Source organism: Microtus oregoni, unplaced genomic scaffold, assembly GCF_018167655.1.
Source record: "Microtus oregoni isolate MIOR12 unplaced genomic scaffold, Mior012 000030F_ref0000283, whole genome shotgun sequence".
NCBI lineage: Eukaryota > Metazoa > Chordata > Mammalia > Rodentia > Cricetidae > Microtus > Microtus oregoni.
In genome coordinates this window covers 4,716,387-4,736,815 of record NW_024543089.1, presented here as the reverse complement: position 1 = coordinate 4,736,815, position 20,429 = coordinate 4,716,387, and the positions used below count along the sequence as shown (strand labels likewise).

Sequence of the window (20,429 nt, the reverse complement as noted above, 5' to 3'; positions counted from 1 at the left end):
TGGAACATTAACTTTCAATATGCTGAAAAATTAATGATACTATATTATAATCTATAGATCATTACCGAAATAATCACAGAAAGAAATAATCAGATAAAATAGAATCCCCAAAGCAATTTCAATGGTTTCAAATGTGGTAGGAGAAAGGCAACCAGGAAACACAATGCAAACATAAAATGCATAGTGAGCCAGTAGGTCCAACCACAACAATAATTACACCAACTGGAAATGACGAATGTCAATTAAAAGGTATAGAATGCCAGAGAAACTTTTTAAAGCACACGTTATTTGCTGTCTAGATGCCTGGTACTTTATGGAAACTCAGGAAAATGAACTCTGAATAAAAAGACTCATTTGGAAGCTGGGAAGATAAAATACTATTCTCTACCACAAAAGTTGGATAAAGTAGGAGAAAAAAAAGGGGAAGGAGGGGAGGGGAAGGAGAGAGAGAAGGAGTAGGAGAGGGGGGAGGGAGAGAAGAGGGTACAGGAGAGAAAGAGGAGAAAGAAGGGAAAGGGGGGTAGAGAGAGGGAGAGCGGAAGAATGTTTTCCTAGTAAAGCAAGAGTGTTGTAAATTTTGAGCATCAACCATTTAAAGCGCTTTCCCAGAGAACTAAAGGTGAGCTCTTAGATCGATGCAAAGCGGCACTTGATGAAGTTCTTCATCCTTTCTAAGAGGCCCAGGGCATCGTATACAGAAGCTAGATGCATCAGATAATTCCCTCTGCCCACTAAGGAGGCTCAGTTAAATGGTTAAGGTCACACTTAACTGAACCTCATTCCCCAGGTCCCATAACAAGACAGACTGTCTTACCTAACAAGTTCTATTCAACATGTCCAAATAATAAAGGTGAGACAAAGAAGGCAAAGACATATGCTAGAAAGGGGAAAGTAAAGCCCTATTTTACATGGTATATATGTATATTACATAGAATAGATAGTAGGAAAATATATAGATAATGCACGGAGAATCTTATCAATGAGCCAAATCATTCATCAAAGCACAAGGTTAATTTCATAAGGTTGTTGCATACACAATACACAAAACCATTGCACTTTTATAATCTAGAGGCAATTAGGAACTACAGTTTTCTGTATTAGCATGTTAAGAAACAAATTAATATACCAAATTAGTAATGCATATAGTTTATGTTTTTATGTTGTACTTTAAACTTTATAATTAAATTTTAAAATAAGGAATTTTTAAAAGAAAATAACAACAGTATTTTAAAAAGGCAAAGTTTTAGTTACTTATATAATGAGTGACAGAGCATAAACAACATTCAACTAATTTATTCAAAGATCCAATACTGTTTCTTTCTATCAAAGGAATTCATAGTTTGTTTCAAAATTTAGAAGTTTTGGGTTGAGAGATAGCTCAGTCAACAGAGTGCCTGCCATTCAGGATGGGGTTCTGATTTTGGTTTCTAAGACTCTAGTAAAAAGGCAGCCATCATGGAGTGAGCTGTACTTCCAGTGCTGGTGAGGTGGAGATAGGGTGATTTCAGGGGCATGCTTCCAGTCGGTGGAGACTAATTGGCAAAATCTGGGCCATTGAGAGTCCCTGTCTCAAACAGCAAAGTTCTTACAAGGTTGGCTTCTCTCCTTAAGGCACATGCATGCAGTGCACAGGCAGACTTGCACCCAAAAGAACTTTCTCTCCCCTCCCCACCCCTCAGATTGCATTCTCTCTCATTTACTCATCCATGAATAAACTTTTCAGACTTAAAAGAAGGAGCCCTGTTTCAGGGACTATGGTCTTCCCTTGGTATCACTCGACTGAGCTCATTTTGCACTCTAGGCAGAATAAGGATTGATTTTGCACGTGACCAGTTGATTGGCTGAGAGTTGGGCAGTTGCATACCCTTCAAGGTAAACAGTAAAATGTCTATCCTGGGACAGCGAGGCACTCTATTACAACTCAAATTTTTATTAAGTGAAGGCTATTGACTGAAGATTAGAAAACAACCAATGGTTACTCAGCCACAAGTGCTGACTGACTGGAAGACGTTTAATTGCAATTTAAACTTGCGAATACTTAGAAATAATTTGACACATTAGCATTATCAGTGCATTTGTAGCTCATTTTTACTAACCTACCAGGACACATAGAAAGTTCTATTCTGTTAATTATTTTTGTTGTTGTGTTGAGATCTCATACTGCAGCTGAAGTTAGGATAAAAACCCTGTATCTTGTCCAATTTGTTCTTCTGACCACTTGCTGACTTGCCTCGCTCAGCGCTGGGATGACAATTCTAAATCACCATACCTCTCTCTGTCTGGTGTTTCTATTTTCCATTGAAACTGCAAGTAGAAAATCAGTTTTCTTCACTCAACCCCTTAAGTAAAAACACATGAAACTCACTTCTAAGCAGTGATCATCTAAAAAACCAAAAACATGTTGACCAGGATTTATAAATTACATGCTAAAGCAGAAATTGTACAGTAAGATTTGTGCCTGATCAAATTAATAGATTTTTGTATACCGACTCATAAATCAACCCCTGAAATCCCAAGGGCAACAGAAGCATTTATAAAACAAGCTTACTTGGGATTTACTGCCCAAGTGAGGACCAGAGGGATGCTATGTTTACAAATCTCTTTTCAGTTCACAAAACTAGATGTTTATAAATTTAGACACCCTGCTTGAGGATACTTATCAATGCTTTCTGGTGACACTTGGGGAACACTGACTAAAAGACCATGTCAGAAGGCAAGTCATTCGTCTTAAACTATTTAATGATATTCACCATTTTATAATAAAAAAATACCTACCTATATTTTAAAGAGGAATTTCATAATAAAAACATATCTGTTTGATATATACTGATAAAGATAAATTATTATTTGAACATGAAATGTCATGTAATTGTTTGTTGAAGTAAATGCCTAAAACATCTGAGAGCATGTTAAATGATTCAGAACACATTAAATGTAAAACGCTGTCTACTATATATTGTGGTGTGCATTTAAATTTTAATTAGGCAAATATATTTGCTAATGTTAACATAATGCATTTTGTAATGAATGTAAAATGCTTAAGGTGATTTGGTAACCATTCTTGTAAAACTGCAAGTATTCTAAGGAGACATTTGTGTTTCTCAACCTAACTATCAGATTATAGAAACAACAATGGACGCCATAGAAATGAGGAATACTGAGAATTCAAGAACAATTGCAGTGGGTTTTTGACCCTACTGCACGTACTGGCTTTGTGGGAGCCTAGGCAGTTTGAATGCACACCTTACGAGACCTGGATAGAGGTGGGCAGTCCTTGGGCTTCCCACAGGTCAGGGAACCCTGATTGCTCTTCAAGCAGATGAGGGAGGGGGACTTGATCAGGGGAGGGGGAGGGAAATGGGAAGCGGTTGTGGGGACGAGGCAGAAAACCTTAATAAATAAATAAATTAAAAAAAAAAAAGAAATGGGAATTCCCCAGGAGTCTCACGTTGGGAGGAAGGTACCAGCCAGAAGGGGACTTGTCCTCTTTAAAGAGATTCCAAACAATTCTAACAACGTGTCAGACCATTGCAGGATGAGACCGAAACACAAACAAGGAGACGAGGTGGTCGGGGCCATCCTTGAGTGTGACTGCTTAGACACCCATCTTGGTCCTTTCTCTATTTAGACTCCCTAAAGATGGATTTGAGGGTTTTCTGCATTTCTTTTTCTCTTTTCCCTGTATGTCCTATTGAATAAATCTATTTTTCTGCATTCCACTGTCAATTTGTCTCTTTTTATTAGCTTTTGAGGACCAGCGTCTAGACCTGACTTGGAGCACAGGTAGGGACCTCCCCAGATCAATGTTATCAGAGCACATTTAATGACAAAATTAATCTTCTGCCTATCATAGTCTGTCTTTAAATTTTAATTAGGCAAACACATCTACGAATAATAAAATCATGAGTTTTGTTCCCACTATAAAATGGTCTAGGTGTTTTGAGAAAACACAATTCCAGATTCAATTTTCTCCATGGGATTTTCTGCCCTGAATCTTAGGAAGTATTTCCTGCATGCTCAATGGTATTCTTCAAAGAATTCACATGGCCCACCTTCTCATTCCATTCCATTCTCTGCTCTTAAGTCCCTTCCTCAGCACTTGTCCCATTATCCTGTCCTTTCTTCACAGAAAGATGCTAATAAACAACTCAAAGATTTATGTGTAAGTTGGCAGAGCTTACAAATGTCCGCACGCATATGTCAGTGCATTGTGTAATGGTTTCTAGCTCCTGTTTAACACAATGGTTATTATTTATATTTATTTAATAAAATATGTATAATTGCATTTATAATTAAATAACATATTACTATATAATAAAATTAAAGATAGTTTATATTATTTGTTGTAAGTAAAGAGAGACAAAAAATATAACTTAGTATGCAAATTTTGCATTTTTTAAGGAAATGGAGCCAGGCTAGATAGCAAAGATTTCTTAAAATGTGTTCTCATAGTTTTTAAGATTGAATGTGAATTAAGTAAATGTTTCAGGAAATCAATAGTTTGTATAATAGTTAAAATATGAAATGTTTCCCCTCTTAAATGCTCATGTGTTAGGGGCCTGGTCACCAGATTGTGGTAGATTCTAGAAATTCCAATAGGTAGGAGCTAGCAGGAGGAGAGCAGTCACTGGGGGCCCAGTGTCTTGGACTATATATATTGTCCCTTTCTCGCTTTTCTGTCCACAGTGAGGTAAAGAAGTTACTCCCTGTGCCACATGCTGTCACCTCCATGGTGCTCTGCATGGTGTGAAGAACCAGGAGTAAAAATGAAGCCGTGAGTCAAAAGAAATCCTCCTTCCTTTACACTGTCCCTGTCAGGCATTTTGTTATAACAATGAGAAAAGTAACTCATGCAGCATGATTTTAGGTTTTTAAAAAAGGTAAGTAGTGTTTCTATGAGATTCAGTTCTATTGACTATAAAATAAAACATACACAGACAGACACACACCACATCACAAAGTACCAACATTTCAGAACATCATTAGTTTTAAAAGGAAGAATTTGAGAGAACAGATTTGAGGCAGAATATTTAAAAGGTATGAAACTTGCTTATCCGAATAGTAGGTCTGTTTCAAGATTGACTCTTATGAAATTTGGGAGCGTTCTTTAAAGAAAACAATACATTAGGGAACTATCAGTCAGATCCTAGTACCACAAATTCCTACGTGTTTTATTGTAATTTTAGCTACAAACATTCCAAACTCATTTTCATGTGACTACAGTATCTTTCTTTATCTAAGGGGAGAAGAAAGAACTAACAATATTGTGCTATTATCATGGGTGCAATTTGCTTTTAGCTGATCTAAATTATTTTTAAGCTTTTAGTTTGTCAGCAGCAAGGAGTCAGTATTTTAGAATATTATCAATTTTTGGAGCTGCCCTTAACTGGAATGGCCAGCAGCAACTTAGCTACACATGAAAGTGACTGTCACCCACACAAATACACACTAAATGTAAACACAAATCCTTTTCCCCAAGTAGGATACCCTACATCATGCCATTATCTTAAGCCCATTTGTAGGAAGAGGAATTGAAGATTAATGGAACAATGGTTTTGAAAAAATGATTAAAATACCTCTTTCTCAATTGCTATAAAAATCCATGTCCTGTCTTAGTCACAGAGGACAAAGCTGTTATGAGTGGAATATGGATTTGTCCCACAAAGTTTCAGCTTGCTGTGTAGCAATTTTCTCTGAACTGAAACATTCCATCCCAGAAGGACGCTCACTAAGATTTAGGAAATTCTAAAGAAGACTTCTTGCAATTCAGGAAAGAAACAACTTGTAAGTCTCAGAAAGTCCCTAAAAGTGACCGGAAGTACAAGGGTTCTTTTCCTCTTCGGGATCATATAATCAGTTAGAATTGCTGAAGAGCCTGGAAGAAGCACAGCCTTGAGAATCTCTTACCTGCTGAACCTCCAGCATGTCTTCCAGAGAGCTACAAGTTCATAGCTTTTGTGGTTTGTCGCCCATGCTGGGGTGGGTTTTAGTGTTGCAGCTGCCTTTGACAGTCCCATGATTCTCCAAGTAACCTCTCACTAAAACTCCTGTAACTGACTCTAATAAATTCATTGTTACAAAGTTGGATTTTGGAAATATCATCTGTTCTCTAGATAGGGTAAACAGACATTTGTACATGTCTTCCCAAGAAGAGTGTCACCCACAATGTGGTAGAACCTTGGTCTCCCCTTGTAATAATTTCAATGAGAAACGCCCCCTAGGGGGTATATACAAATACTTGCTGTCTTGTTGGTGGTGTTAATTGGCATGGCTATGGAACCTTTGGGACATGAATTTTTGTTAAGGAAAGTTTGTCACTGGAGGTAGGTTCTGGGAATTTCTAGCTTTTCCACTTCTAGTTCACTCTCTTCTTGCATATGAATGGATGCAATCTCTCAGCCCACCTACTGTCACAAATGCTCCAGAATTTGGGACTCTACTTCTGGAATTATATGTCAAAATAAGTTCTTCCTGCCACAGATTGCTATAATCATGTTTTTTTTGTTGTTGCTTTGTTTTTTTTTTTTTTTTTTGGCACAGCAGCAAAGAAGTAACTAATGTTAGTGCAACAGTATTGAGGCCACAGGCAAAGATAAGACTTAAGGTGGAGAGGAACCCTGAAGAGAAAGATCTATATGACAACAGCCTCAGTCCATTGAGATTACTACAGCAAGAGTAATATCTACCCCAGAAAGTAACTTGGCAGGTTCTAGAAGGAAGCTCATAGGATTTGAAGCTGTTTCAAAGGAGATTAAAATGGCTCATAAAATCCAGTAGAAACAGAGCCGGGCGGTGGTGGCGCACGCCTTTAATCCCAGCACTTGGGAGGCAGAGGCAGGCGGATCTCTGTGAGTTCGAGACCAACCTGGTCTACAGAGCTAGTTCCAGGACAGGCTCCAAAGCCACAGAGAAACCCTCTCTCGAAAAAACAAAAACAAACAAACAAACAAAAAAAAAATCCAGTAGAAACATCAACTTTGTGGCATCAAGACCCTAAGAACGGAAGTAGCCCTTGAGTATTAGTTACTCTAGTATCAATTCTCAACTTACTCAGTAGATGTGTTCCTTTCTTGTTACCATGACTAAATTACGTTACATCTCAAAAAAGGAAAGGTTTATTTTTGTAGACAGAATTTAGTCTGTCAAGGCAGAGAATGCATGATAATGGGAGCGGCTCTGTCTGTGGCCACAAAAGCATGCAGCTCCTAATCCTTACATCACAATAGGCAGGAAACAGAGAAAACAGATCAGAAATAGAAATGATCATATCCTTAAAGGCTCGCCTCTGTTAATCTACTCCTGCCAGCCACGTTCTTTCTCCTGAAGGTTCTAAAACCTTCAAATTAGTGCCACAAGACAAGGAATGATAATTCAAAGCAAAAGTTTGCAGGGAACATCTTAGATTTAAACCATAACACCCATCGTGTATTAGTAGATATGCTTGAAGCTTGCTGTGCGAAAGACCATGTGGTAGTTACAATGGCTGAGTACCAGCTCTTATTCTGGACTCGTTTAATCCTGTAGGAATCAATGGGCAGATTCTAATGACATCACCATTTAATGACCCTCAGTTTAGTAGAGACAATGTTTTATAAATTCAGCTCTTTTTTTTTCCCCAGAGGTTCTGAGAATTCATTGCTCTCCTTACTTTATTCCACTACTTTGACCAAAGAGAAATGAATCTTTGTATTTCACTTTCAGTACTCTTCAATATAGTTGCTATAGTGATTTAAGATAGCTCTTCAGGGTCAGTCTGCTTAGTTGGAAATAATCTATGGCTTATGAAATCACTGTTTAATTATGTGTCATATTTGATAACGAAGTAGATTACTATGACTCTGAAATGAAATAATTTGGGGTATGGTTTATTTAAACTGGCATGTTCCCAGGACAATTTGTTCTAGGATTTTCCTGTGAGAAGAGGTGGTGGCAACAGATCTGCTCAGCCCACATTTTACCTTCTGTGTCTGAATGTCTAGATTAAGTCTTGGGAAAATGCACTTTTAGAAGACACTCCCAGCAGTGTTTCATGGATATCACCCATTGGGAACTTAAATACTGAAAAAGTTTTGATTTAGTTTTTGCTGAATAAACACAATGAAGACTGGTGTTTATGAATGCAAAAACACTGAAAAACCTTGCATATAATTTAAGAAATGATACATTTAATAAATGTTTTTTTTATTCTTGTATGTGGAAACTGACTTGAAAGCATTACTTGAAGTATGTGATGTTATGCAGAAAAAAATAACTTACATACTTTTCTAGGTCTTTAAATCAGACCACTGATTAATTGAGACACCTGGGTGTTGCAGTGCCTAATGACATAATCTGAAAAGCAGAACAGATTATACTGGCTTTGGAAAAATCGTTCCAGGGTAAGTTTCCCTTGAGAACCCTATTTTTCCTCCATCCAGAACTGCATGAATTTAGGAGTCTCTTGATTCTATGTGAGCACTCTCTTCTCTTAAATATTTAGGCTACAAGAAAAAGAGTCAAGAGTTTTTTTTTTAATTTAATGAATTTTTTAAAAAATGTATGAACATAGTTTGGAAAGCTTGCCAATGATTAGTATGTCTTCATTTGAATGTTGCAGTCTTCCCTCCCAAATAGCAATAAGACCTTTCACAAAACATTATTTTCTCTTAATAAACTTACTAAAGCCATTTTTACTTGTTTTCATCATGAAATTTAATTATCAGCATTTGATTTCATGTTACTTATGGGCTCCCTTTCCAAAAAGCATGTAAATTCAGTATTTCAATTATTACTACATGGGGTTTCCAATGAATTGTGAATGTACAGAGTGAGTCATCTCCCAAAGATCTCAGTTACTTACTGAGGTCCTAACTCATACAGAAAATGATAGGAAGTGTTCAGATTTTGAACTGGAGTAGAATGGCAGAGATATAAGTTGTCCTGGTATTATTTATGATCTACCAGTATAACATTCAATTGAAATGAAAGATGTAATAGAGAGAGCTGCAGGTGGTGGCACATGCCTTTAATCTCAGCACTTCAGAGGCAGAGGCAGGGGCAGAGGCAGGGGCAGGAGCAGGGACAGAGGCAGAGACAGAGGCAAAAGCAGGGATAGAGGCAGAGGCAGGGGGATCTCTGAGTTTGAGGCCAGTCTGGTCTTTGAAGAAAGTTCCAAGACAGCTAAGGCTACACAGGGAAACTCTGTCTCAAAAACCAAAAATAATAGCAATACAACATTATGTACTAGAGAGATAATTAGTCACATGTAGGCCAACATGAACTTCAGCATAGCTAGGTTGGTTTTTTCCCCTTGGAAGATGATTTCAAAACATGAGGTTTTTCATTTTCTGCTTATAAAATCCAGTGTCCAAACTGCACATTTCTGCTTTTAATTTACAAAAAAAAAAGGGAATCATGATTTTTATTCATTAAGGACCTCTCCCATAGTAATGCACCCAGCAAGGTAGTTCAGCATGTATTCTCCTTTGAAATTTTTAAACTACTATGTCTTGTGGGCTAACAAAATGGGTCCAGGCACTTCTTTTTATTTACCTGTCAAATGTAACAGTTCCATCTTCTTGTCCGTTTATGCTATTACAGGGCAATTTGTTAATAGAACATATGATAACACGCATTTCAGTAACTCCCAAGAGTGACATTTTGGTCAAATATAAGCAACTGTTAGATATTCCTCACGAGTAGATTTACACCAACATAGGACATATGGTTCTTATACTGAGTCATATAATAATCAAGCATTTCAGCAAGGCAAGTGGTGCATGCTTTTAATTTCAGCACTCGGAGGCAGAGACAAGTGTATCTCTGTGAGTCTGAAGCCAGCCTGATCTACAAAGAGAGCTCTAGGATAGCCAGGACTGTTGTACAGAGATACCCTGTCTTGTATAACCAAAGTAATTAATTAATTAATTGGCATCATTATCAGCATTTCAATGCCCCATGAAAATGACATTTTAGTTTAGAGTAAATTATTGTTGTCTATTCTTTGTAAGTTTGTTGAACTATCTATTAAAAAAAAGCTCAGAGTTTTTTTTTTTTTTAAATGCATCTACACAACAGAGCTACTAAGAACCCTAGACATGTCCTAGTACAGGTCAGGGTTTCTCAGTCTTGCCACTATTGACATTTTGAACCAAATCATTCTTTGTTGTGAACACTGGCCCCTGTGTTAGAGAATGTTTAGCAGCATGTCTGACTTCAACCTACTGGATGTCAGTGACACCACTTTTCTTAGATATTTTTTAAAGACGTTTGTCCACGGTAGGGGCAAAATCTCATCGATTGAGAACAGTTGCTTTAGATATTTCTGCATTTTTATTTTTATTTTTATTTAAAGCCATCTAATTAGAGGGGCTCTCAGGTGCCCAGGGCGATGTCCCCAGTTAGTTCCTGGGGCAGCTGAGGATAGGGAACCTGAAATGACCTGATCCTATAGCCATACTGATGAACATCTTGCATATCACCATAGAACCTTCATCTGGCGATGGATGGAGATAGAGACAGAGACCCACACTGGAGCACTGGACTGAGCTCCCAAGGTCCCAATGAGGAACAGAAGGAGGGAGAACATGAGCAAAGAAGTCAGGACCACAAGGGGTGCACCCACCCACGGAGACAGTGGGGCTGATCTATTGGGGGCTCACCAAGGCCAGCTGGACTGTGACTGAAAAAGCATGGGATAAAACCAGACTCTCTGAACATGGCGGACAATGAGGGCTGCTGAGAAGCCAAGGACAATGGCACTGGGTCTTGATCCTACTTCATGTTCTGGCTTTGTGGGAGCCTAGCCAGTTTGGATGTTCACCTTCCTAGACCAGGATGGAGGGGGGGTGGACTTTGGACTTTTCACAGGGCAGGGAACCCTGACTGCTCTTCATACTGGAGAGGGAGGGGGAGAGGAGTGGGGGGAGGGGGAGAGGAGAGGGAGGAGGGGGAGGAAAATGGGAGGCTGGGAGGAGGCTGAAATTTTTTTTCTTCAATAAAAAAACATAATTTAAAAAAAAAGAAAAAAGCCATCTAATTTCATTGCTGTGATACATCTTGGTATATCTTACCCAGAGTCCACTGGTGAATCCTTTTCTCCTACTTTATAGTCATTCATCTTATACAGGAAACACTTTTTATGTTCAACTTCAAGATGTTTTCATGTGTAACTGATATGGCTATATTATAATATTATACATGTTCATTATAACACAGAGAAATATACATTTTATAGTGAAGAAATAAAATGAATATAAATTCTATGGCTTCCCACTAAAAACTCAGTGACTTATCTTCACAGATCTTCCATGAACACAGTTGGGGAACCACCCTTGTTAGGCATATGTCTACACTTTTCAATAAAAATATGCCGTGGGTGACAGCACCCACCATCTATGGATCCAGAGTCAAGCACTGCCACTGTGCAGACTTTACAGGATTCTTCAAGTTCATATTATGATCTCCTCTTAAGTAAGATGAAATTGAGAGTTAGGGGTGTAAATGAATTTGACCACTTAACTGATATTATAGTGTCAGGAAGGGACCTAACTTTGTTGGCCTCCATAGCTCTTTCTTTTGGAAACTTATGGGAAGCTTTGTAAATGTCTGTAATTTAAAATGTCTGTAAGTGTCTATTAAGTGGATGGCCTTTTATCACACTCGAACTGGGTCATATAATAAAAAAAGGGATATAAAAATGAATATAGCATGTAGCTCCTCTTAGGAATTTCCAGTCAAGTAGTGGTATCTCAGCTGGCATGCAAAAGGAAGGAGCTAAGGAGAGAACAAACTGTTTGAAAAATACTGAGAAAGGGATTAAAGGATTATTTACTGTCTGGATGGACAGAAAATTGTTAAGAACGAGAAATAATTGAAATATGTATCCCTTAATTTAAGTTCATTTTGCAGCTTGACGTTTCTCCATTTTATGGTTATTTATCCCAACTGCAGGAGTAAAATATTTTGTAATATTTTACTCTTTCCTAACACTGGTAATTTATGTCTCTCCCCGACTTTTCCAGTGTTCCTAGAAGCTTGTCAATTCTATTGATATTTTCAAAGGATTGCTTTCCTACTGTTCTTTTATCTTCATGCTCATTGATTTTTTCTTTGTGTTTATTTTCTTTGTCTTTCCCTGACTTCCAAAGATGGAAGAAGATTAGTCAAAGAATTCATTTCCTAATATAAGCTTTAATGCTATGTATTTCTTTTCAGACACTGTATAAGCATCATTCCTTATTTTTTTATGTTCAGTTTAAAGCCTTTATTTTTTTTTTAAATTGGTCTTATGTTTTCTTCTTGAACCATGTGTTAATTTTGTAGTTAGGCTGATTGGCATACCCAAGGCCCCAAGTATTTCCTTCATCAAATTTCCTCTTACTTTTTTGTTTTCTGATTTCCAGAATATTTATGTTATTGACAAATTGTTCATGTCATCCTTTTCAATTTGAAGTATGTGACCACGGATTTGGTCTATCTGAACACACATTTGATGACAGCACTTGCAGAAAATTTGCTTCTGTTGACTTGAATGTTCTGCCCATATCAGTTAGTTCCACAATGTAAGTCAAGTCTTCTAAATCTTGCTGGTTTTTTATTCTAGAAATTCTGTGTTCTGAGAAGGGGGCCCATCCTAAGTACAGACTTGTGTTTTGCATATCCCAGCTTTTCCAGTTTCTGTTTCATGAACTTTTGGTCTTTATTATTAGCTGCATGTACACTTAGGATGACCACATATCCTTGATTAATTGACTACTGCATCATTATGCAGTATCCTAATTTATCTTTGGTAAAACCCTGTGCTCTGAACATCATTTTACATAAGTTAATGTAGCCACAGCACTTTCTTTCAATTACTGGCTCCATGGTATATCACTTTCAATTCTCTTGATTTTTTTTTAAATTAAATCATTATAATTCAGATTAGCTTCATATAGATAGCATAGATTTGGGCAGGTATTTTGCATTTTTAAAAATTCATTTGTTGTCTTTTATTTGGGATGTTTAGACTGTCAACATAACCGTTAGTATTTCTAGAGTTAAGCCTATAATTTTACAATTCACGTAGTTTTTCCCATCTATTCCTCCTTCCTTTTCAGTCCTTCGTTCTTGGCATACAAACATGTCTGAGTTACTTCCTGTCAATGCTATGACAAAATTGCTGACTAAAGCAATTGAAGAGTTCATTTTGGCCCATGGCTTGAGGGCACAGCCCATCATAGTGGGGAAGGCATAGAGGCAAGTAAGAAGTGAGGTAGCTGATCATGCTGTATCAGAAGTCAGAAAACAGGGAGAGATGGATGGCATTATCAGCTCCTTTACTCCTTTCATCTTTGCTCAGTCCAGAACCGCTGCCCTGAGGACAGACCTGATGAAATTCAGGGCAGACCTCTCCTGGTAATACCTCTCTGGAAAGAAGACTGGCTCAGAGGTGTATGGCTACATGCCTTTAAGTCAAGTTGGCAGTGAAAATTATTCCTTATCAGTGCCATTCCATTTTAATATATAGATTATGAATTTCAATATATTACTCTATAGATTAATAAAACTTGCTTTTTAGTGAGAGCTCTTAGGGATGCTAAAAGACAGTCTTATCTGCATTTTGAACGAGTTTGGTTATCACTTTCACAGGAAACCCTGCCATCAACTCTCCCTCTTTGCTGCATTAGATATTGTGCCTGTAATGTAACCATGCTCATTTTAAGTTCATTATAGCACATTATGCTTTTCCATGTGACAATCAACTGCATTTTGAAGACTACAAGGAGACAAAAAGCAGTCTAATATTACCATATTTTCTTAATCTGAGTTTCTTCCCCGTATTTCAACTTTTTCTTGTATCATCTGCTCTATTTCTTAGCTTCTTCTAGTAATCTTTTTGATAAAATCTTCTGGCCTAATGTTGTCAGTTTTTCTTAATAATGCAGCCTTAGATTTTCTTAACCTCTAAATGGCTCTCTTTGCTGAGGGATATTTTGTCTGGGTACAGCATGGTAGAGATAAAGTTTTATTATTTCAAAAGTGTTACATTTCTGTCTCCCATGATTTCTGATAAAAAAAATAAATGATGTGGGATATTTGATCACACTGTGACTGTTAATAAAGTTAACATTGATTCAGTGGCAGAGTCAATGACTAGCTGAATGGATGGAATTAGACATAGAGATTTTCGAGGACATAGGAAAGAGTTGCAAGGGATTTATAAAGATTCCTAGGCCATTCCAATCTGAAAAATGTGGAGAGAGAGGGTTAGCTAGTCGTTCCTTCAGTGCTTTCTTGATCTATCAGATTTTTATACAAATCCAAGTTCTTATTAATAATGGAACAATTTAGATAAACTCTTCATCTGGTACCATACATGGGGCACAGGATCACAAGGTATCTTGTGCTAGCTCTTCAGTCACAGGAATCACAACTGCTCACTGCCAGCTCTGCAGCTGCCTGTGTTGTCCTTCACAGACATCTCTGTCAGTCATGGGGTTCCCACACCCTCACCCACTATGTGAGCTTCTCCTGTCCACTCCCCTACACCACCCAGTATTTTTAGGTGATCTAACTAGGCATGACTCTGTTTAGCATGCGAGATCAGATGAGATTGGGCATATTCAGGTTGATACAGCCATAGATATCTTCAAAGTGGTTAGCTAAGATAGTCTAGCCTCATAGACTGACTACTCCAGCCAGGACTTCAGATAAGCCCTGAATTTTCCTATCACCCTGGGACTAGAAAATAGCTAGCTCTCTCAGGACTTAATCATTATCTTAATTTTTTTCAGGGTTCACTAAAGATGCCTTTGCCCTCAAACAGCAGGCAGTAAGTTTAAGAACACAGGGTCCACAGACCACATTCCAAAGATGTGAGATGAGTGGTTTTTGGGTAATTTTGTGGGTTATAGATGTTTGTCATCATTTAGAAAGGTTGGTTGCAAATTGTTATTGGCCTTGGTCAGAGAGGAAGCTAAGAAAAGAAGGTTAGGTTCAGGGATCTTTTCCTGAAAGATAAAAAAGGGGGAGGATGGGAATGATAGAATAAAAGGGTGTATTAGTGAATCTACTTTTGAACTAAAAAGCAAATATTAACCTTAAATATTTTACATTGGTATGAATTTTTGTATGTTGATACAAATTTAAGGTTATTTTTGTTATAATGTACTGTGTATATGTTTCTACTCTTGTTTAAGGTATTATACCTATGCACCTCATTTAAAAATGTAACATAAAATTCTCGTCCTTGAGCGCTACTATTATAAACTATTTAGGATAATCAAGAAATGCAGGTTAGTAGTTAGTCACCTATAACAATCTAGCTTATAGTCATATTAGATATGTTTCCAAAGTCAAACAGAGGTATGTTTTATATAGATAGTCTTTGAGTACTTCAGAGATCTACAAAATATGGCATTTAAGATGTTTTAGTAATATAAGATTGTTCATGACTATGAGATAGATACATCTGCTCCTGGCAGCTCCAATCTACTTCAAAGAAGATGATAGGTGGTAAAGAACCTCTATATAGCATTTGCTTTCTTTTCTGCCAGTTAGCCACTGAGGAAAGGCACTGCCCTTGCTTCAAATGCTGACAATATACTGTCCAAATTGGAAAATTAGGTCACAAAAGAAGATGGCTGCCAAACTACCAAGACAAGGTAGGACATTCCTTCAAAATTCCTGCTTCATAGAAAAGTTTGTCAGAAATTCTAGACCTCTATGAAGCAGGAAAGATTCATCAGCCCTTTTGATTGGAGAAGCATGGAGAGAGAGAGAGAGTAAGCTGATTGTTCCTCCAAAACTTTCTTAATCTATCAGGTTTTTAGCTGAATATCTGACTCCTGAGTTTTTAATAATAATAGAACAATTTAAATAAAGGCACCAAAGAAGTATTCAAATCATGGTCCCCTATAGTAGTGTTCTTTCAAAGTATTTTCCTTACGTTTTTGTTTGGTTGTTTTTCTGATTTCTTTCTCAACCCATTTATCATCTACATAAAGGAGGGAGACTGATTTTTTTATCTTGTATCCTGCTACATTATTGAAGGTGTTTATAAGTTTAAAAGCTCCTTGGTAGAATTTTTGGGGTCACTTCTGTAAACTGTTATATCATTATCAAATAGTGAAGGTTTGACTTCTTCTTTTCTGATTTGTATCCCCTTGATGTCCCTTTGTTGTCTTATTACTCTAGCTAGAACCTCAAGTGCTATATTGAATAGATATGGAGAGAGTGGACAACCTTGTCTTGTTTCTGATTTTAATGGAATCTCTTTGAGTTTCTCGCCATTTAATTTGATGTTGTCTGTTGGCTTGTTGTATACTATCTTTATTATGTTTAGATTTGTTTCTCATATCCCTGTTCTCTTCAAGACTTTTATCATGAAGGAATGTTGTATTTTGTCAAATGCATTTTCAAACATCTAATGAGATGATCATGTGGATTTTTTTCAGTTTGCTTATATTGTGGATTACATTGACAGATTTATGTATGTTAAATCATCCCTGCATATCTGGGATGAAGCCTACTTGGTCATGGTCGATGGTTTTTCTGATATGTTCTTGGATTATATTTGCCAGTATTTTACTGAGCATTTTTGTACCAATGTTCATAAGTATGATTTGTCTGTAATTCTGTTTCTTAGTAATGTTTTTGTGTGGTTTGTATATCAGGGTAATTGTGGCCTTGTAAAAAGAGTTTGGCAATGTTCTTTCTGTTTCTATTGTGTGGAACAACTTGAGGAGTATTGGTATTAGTTCTTTGAAAATCTTGTAGAATTCTGATTTGCTTGTGTATAAGTTTATTTGGGTTTTTCCTATTTGGAATTGGCAGATATTTTTGAGTATGGAGAGTCTTTCACCAAACTGGACATTGCTTCAGTGTGTCACACTTGTTCCATTTTCCTCAGTGAATCTGATGACACATTGAAGTGAGATGTGACCCTGCAGGCACCTGAGGGTTGGCTCATTTGTTTTTCTTTTTTTTTCTTTTTTTTTAATTGATATTTATTAAGCTCTACATTTTTCTCTGCTCCCCTCCCTGCCTATCTCCTCCCTCCTTCAATCCTCCTCCCAAGGTCCCCATGCTCCCAATTTACTCAGGAGATCTTGTCTTTTTATACTTTCTACTTCCCATGTAGATTAGATCTGTATATGTCTCTCTTAGTGTCCTCATTGTTGTCTAAGTTCTCTGGGATTGTGGTTTGTAGGCTGGCTTTCTTTGCTTTATGTTTAAAAACCAGCTATGAGTGAGTACATGTGATAGTTGTCTTTCTGTGTCTGGGTTACCTCACTCAAAATGATGTTTTCTAGCTTCATCCACGTTTCTGCAAAATTCAAGCTGTCAGGCCGGGCGGTGGTGGTGCACACCTTCAATCCCAGCACTTGGGAGGCAGAGGCAGGCAGATCTCTGGGAGTTTGAGGCCAGCCTGGTCTACAAGAGCCAGTTCTGGGACGGGCACCAAAGCCACAGAGAAACCCTGTCTCGAAAAACCAAAAAAAAAAAAATTCAAGCTGTCATTTTTTTCTGCTGTGTAGTACTACATTGTAGAAATGTACCACATTTTCCTTATCCATTCTTCAGTCGAGGGGCATTTGGGTTGTTTCCAGGTTCTGGCTATGACAAACAAAGCTGCTATGAACATAGTTGAGCACATGTCCTTGTGGCATGATTGAGCATCCTTTGGATGTATACCCCAAAGTGGTATTACTGGGTCTTGAGGAAAGTTGTTTCCTAATTTTCTGAGAAGTTGCCACACTGACATCCAAAGAGGCTGGTACCAGCTTGCATTCCCACCAGCAATGCAGAAGTGTTCCCTTTTCCCTACAACCTCTCCAGCATAAGTTGTCGTCGGTGTTTTTTATCTTTGTCATTTTTACAGGTATAAGATGGAATCTCAGAGTTGATTTAATTTGCATTTCTCTGATGACTAAGAGGTCTGATCTCCAAAACATACAAAGAACTCAAGAAATGGGACACCAAAAGATCACATAATCCAATAAAAAAAAAAAAAAGGAGTACAGACCTAAACAGAAAACTCTCAACAGAGGAATCTAAAATGACTGAAAGACACTTAAGGAAATGTTCAACATCCTTAGTCATCAGAGAAAGGCTCATTTGTTTTTCATTGTTTCTTCTTTTGTTGTGGGAATTATCTGGCTGGATAACTTCTATTGGTTTGTGTTTAGGTGTACATATTCTTTACTATGACATCTCTATTATGTCACAGAGCACATCTAGAGAATTTATTTAAAAATGATGGCTGTACCTTTTATTTTAATTTTTTTATTCTGTTCATTGTATTTCCAGCACTTTAAAGGATTGAGTCTCCTCACTAATTGCAAGTAGTATTTTCCCTTTTATCCCACATTTTCAGTATCTTCTCTGCATTTTCTGGCAGATAACTCCAACATCCCTGTCATGTTTTCTTTGTATTCTTCCTTGTGAGATGTATATTGGGTAATGGTAAATTTGTATCTTGGACTTTATTAAGTCCATGTCATGAGACAGAATTCTGTTAGAAAATGTAATCATTTAGGTCCCATTGAGAGAACAGATCCCGCTTCTATGAATAGCAACTATTGTACAGCAATTTCCTCTAAGTTGCAATGTTCTACGCTGCAGGGAATCTATAAGACTTAGGATATTCTAGGATGACAGTCCTTAAAACTCAGGGTGTCAACAACTCAGCAATTTCAGGAATTCCTGAGACTGACCAGATTTACTAAGCCCCTTCTTCTCTTCCATGAACCTGCACCCATGCTGTACATTAGCATTTCAGTGATGCAACTGCTTTTAAGTCACTTTTGCTCCCTTAAGTAACCCCCATTCCTATTCCTGTAAGTAACTCTAATAAACTTATTAGTTCACTCCATTTGACTTAGGTGGTATCGTAATTTTTGTCTGTTGTCAATTTCCTAGCTGGAGTCACTAGGCATTTGTTCAGGAGTTTATATATAATTATAGAAACCCCTTTTTTAGTTTCTCCACTGTCATGATCTTCATAGTATTTTCTGCTTCCTTGAGATAACCCCTTTTAGATCTCTTGCCAAAAAAATGTGCTTTATTTACCCAACTCTTTCAATATATTTGCAGTGGGCTCATATGTAGGAGGAAAAGGAGAGAGGGAGGGAAGAAGAAAGGGAGAGGGACCATTACTTGGAAAGAGATTGAGACTTACTTCTTAAAGACTGGATATGCATCCTACTCTTCTCGTCCAGTATCATTCTGACCAGAAAGTCAGGTCTACATTAAAATTGTCTTAGTTTTGAATCCTGCTGGATCTTATTGTTGTTAGTATACCTGCTGCTGCTTCAGGGTTTCAAGGATAACCCAGGGTCTTGGGTACAAGGGATTAGAGAGAAGAAGAACATTACAGAATGTCCCCCAGGACCTGAATGCAAAAAGACTTTGATTGCTCAGCTAGGGATAGAGAGCTCCTCTTGCAGTTATGTATGGTACTGAGGTCCACTTACTTGTCAGGGCTATGTTTGGTCCATAGTGGATTAAATAGAGGAAGAAACCTGGAAAAGGCATAGCGAGTTACAAAGAACTTTGGATTTGGCTTGAATTTGCCAAGGATCCATAGCCCTGAAGTAGCTGCTGCACATACCTTGTCCAGGGTGGAGAGACGGTTTTGGTGTCGACATGGGGCAGAGTATGTTTTCCTCCATCTTGCCCAGAATCAGAACTAAGGTTTACAGTGGAAAGTAAGGAGACAAAAAAAGGAAAGAAAGAAAAAGAAAAAAAAAGAAAAGAAAGAAAGGAAAAAGTTACCATAAACTTGGCACATACTTTATGATGTGTAATATGTTGACTGTATAAAGTCATTATAAAGCCAACAAGATGAATGAAAAAATTGTTTTAGTCTTGATAAATCTCAGTCCTTGGAATAATCAGTAGCTTTGATTTGGGATACAATCTGGCTCTTATTTACTACCACTGGAAATGGTTTCCGTCTGTGGACTGCTGTGATCATAGAATATATACAACATCTTCAAGGGAAGTCGTTGTCCTTAACACACCTGTAAGTTTTATAAGCACTGACTTCTATTGAGAGAACTGCTAATTAGTGCAATCTTTGAAAAGCCTAATGCAGACAATTCTAAACTGCAACATGCAAAGGCACACTTGCATCTATAGATCAACATGATCTTACTGCAAAAATGCACAGCCACCAGAATACTGTTGCGTACACTAATCATCCATGTCCCAATAGAGAAGAGCCAGAATTATTCAAAACAGATGCCAGAGCACTTGTGAATTAAATTTTGAAAAGGAAATTAATTAGAATTCTATAACAAATCTATTTGTGAAGCAAATCTTTACCTCTTGGCTTTGACTATTTCTTTTTCATAAATAAGAGTTATGTATCTTTATTTAGACTTCTTCCTGCTTCTGACTCTGTGTTCTAACTCCCTGGTCAGCCTATGGTAACATGGCAGGCATGTAGACTTAGGATGCTC

General features: G+C 37.5%; 1 protein-coding gene across 3 annotated transcripts in view; it reads right to left on the bottom strand.

Moving 5' to 3' along the window:
• Positions 1 to 20,429, bottom strand: part of Cyyr1 (cysteine and tyrosine rich 1) — a 108,654-nt gene that overhangs the window by 72,031 nt on the left and 16,194 nt on the right. For 2 of the 3 annotated variants that reach the window (XM_041678608.1, XM_041678610.1), the window contains exon 3: positions 19,577 to 19,654. The exons of the other annotated variant lie outside the window; for it this stretch is intronic. In XM_041678608.1, coding sequence (XP_041534542.1) covers positions 19,577 to 19,654 — 78 coding nt within the window. The remainder of the gene's footprint in view (positions 1 to 19,576; positions 19,655 to 20,429) is intronic. 3 annotated transcript variants of the gene reach the window in all.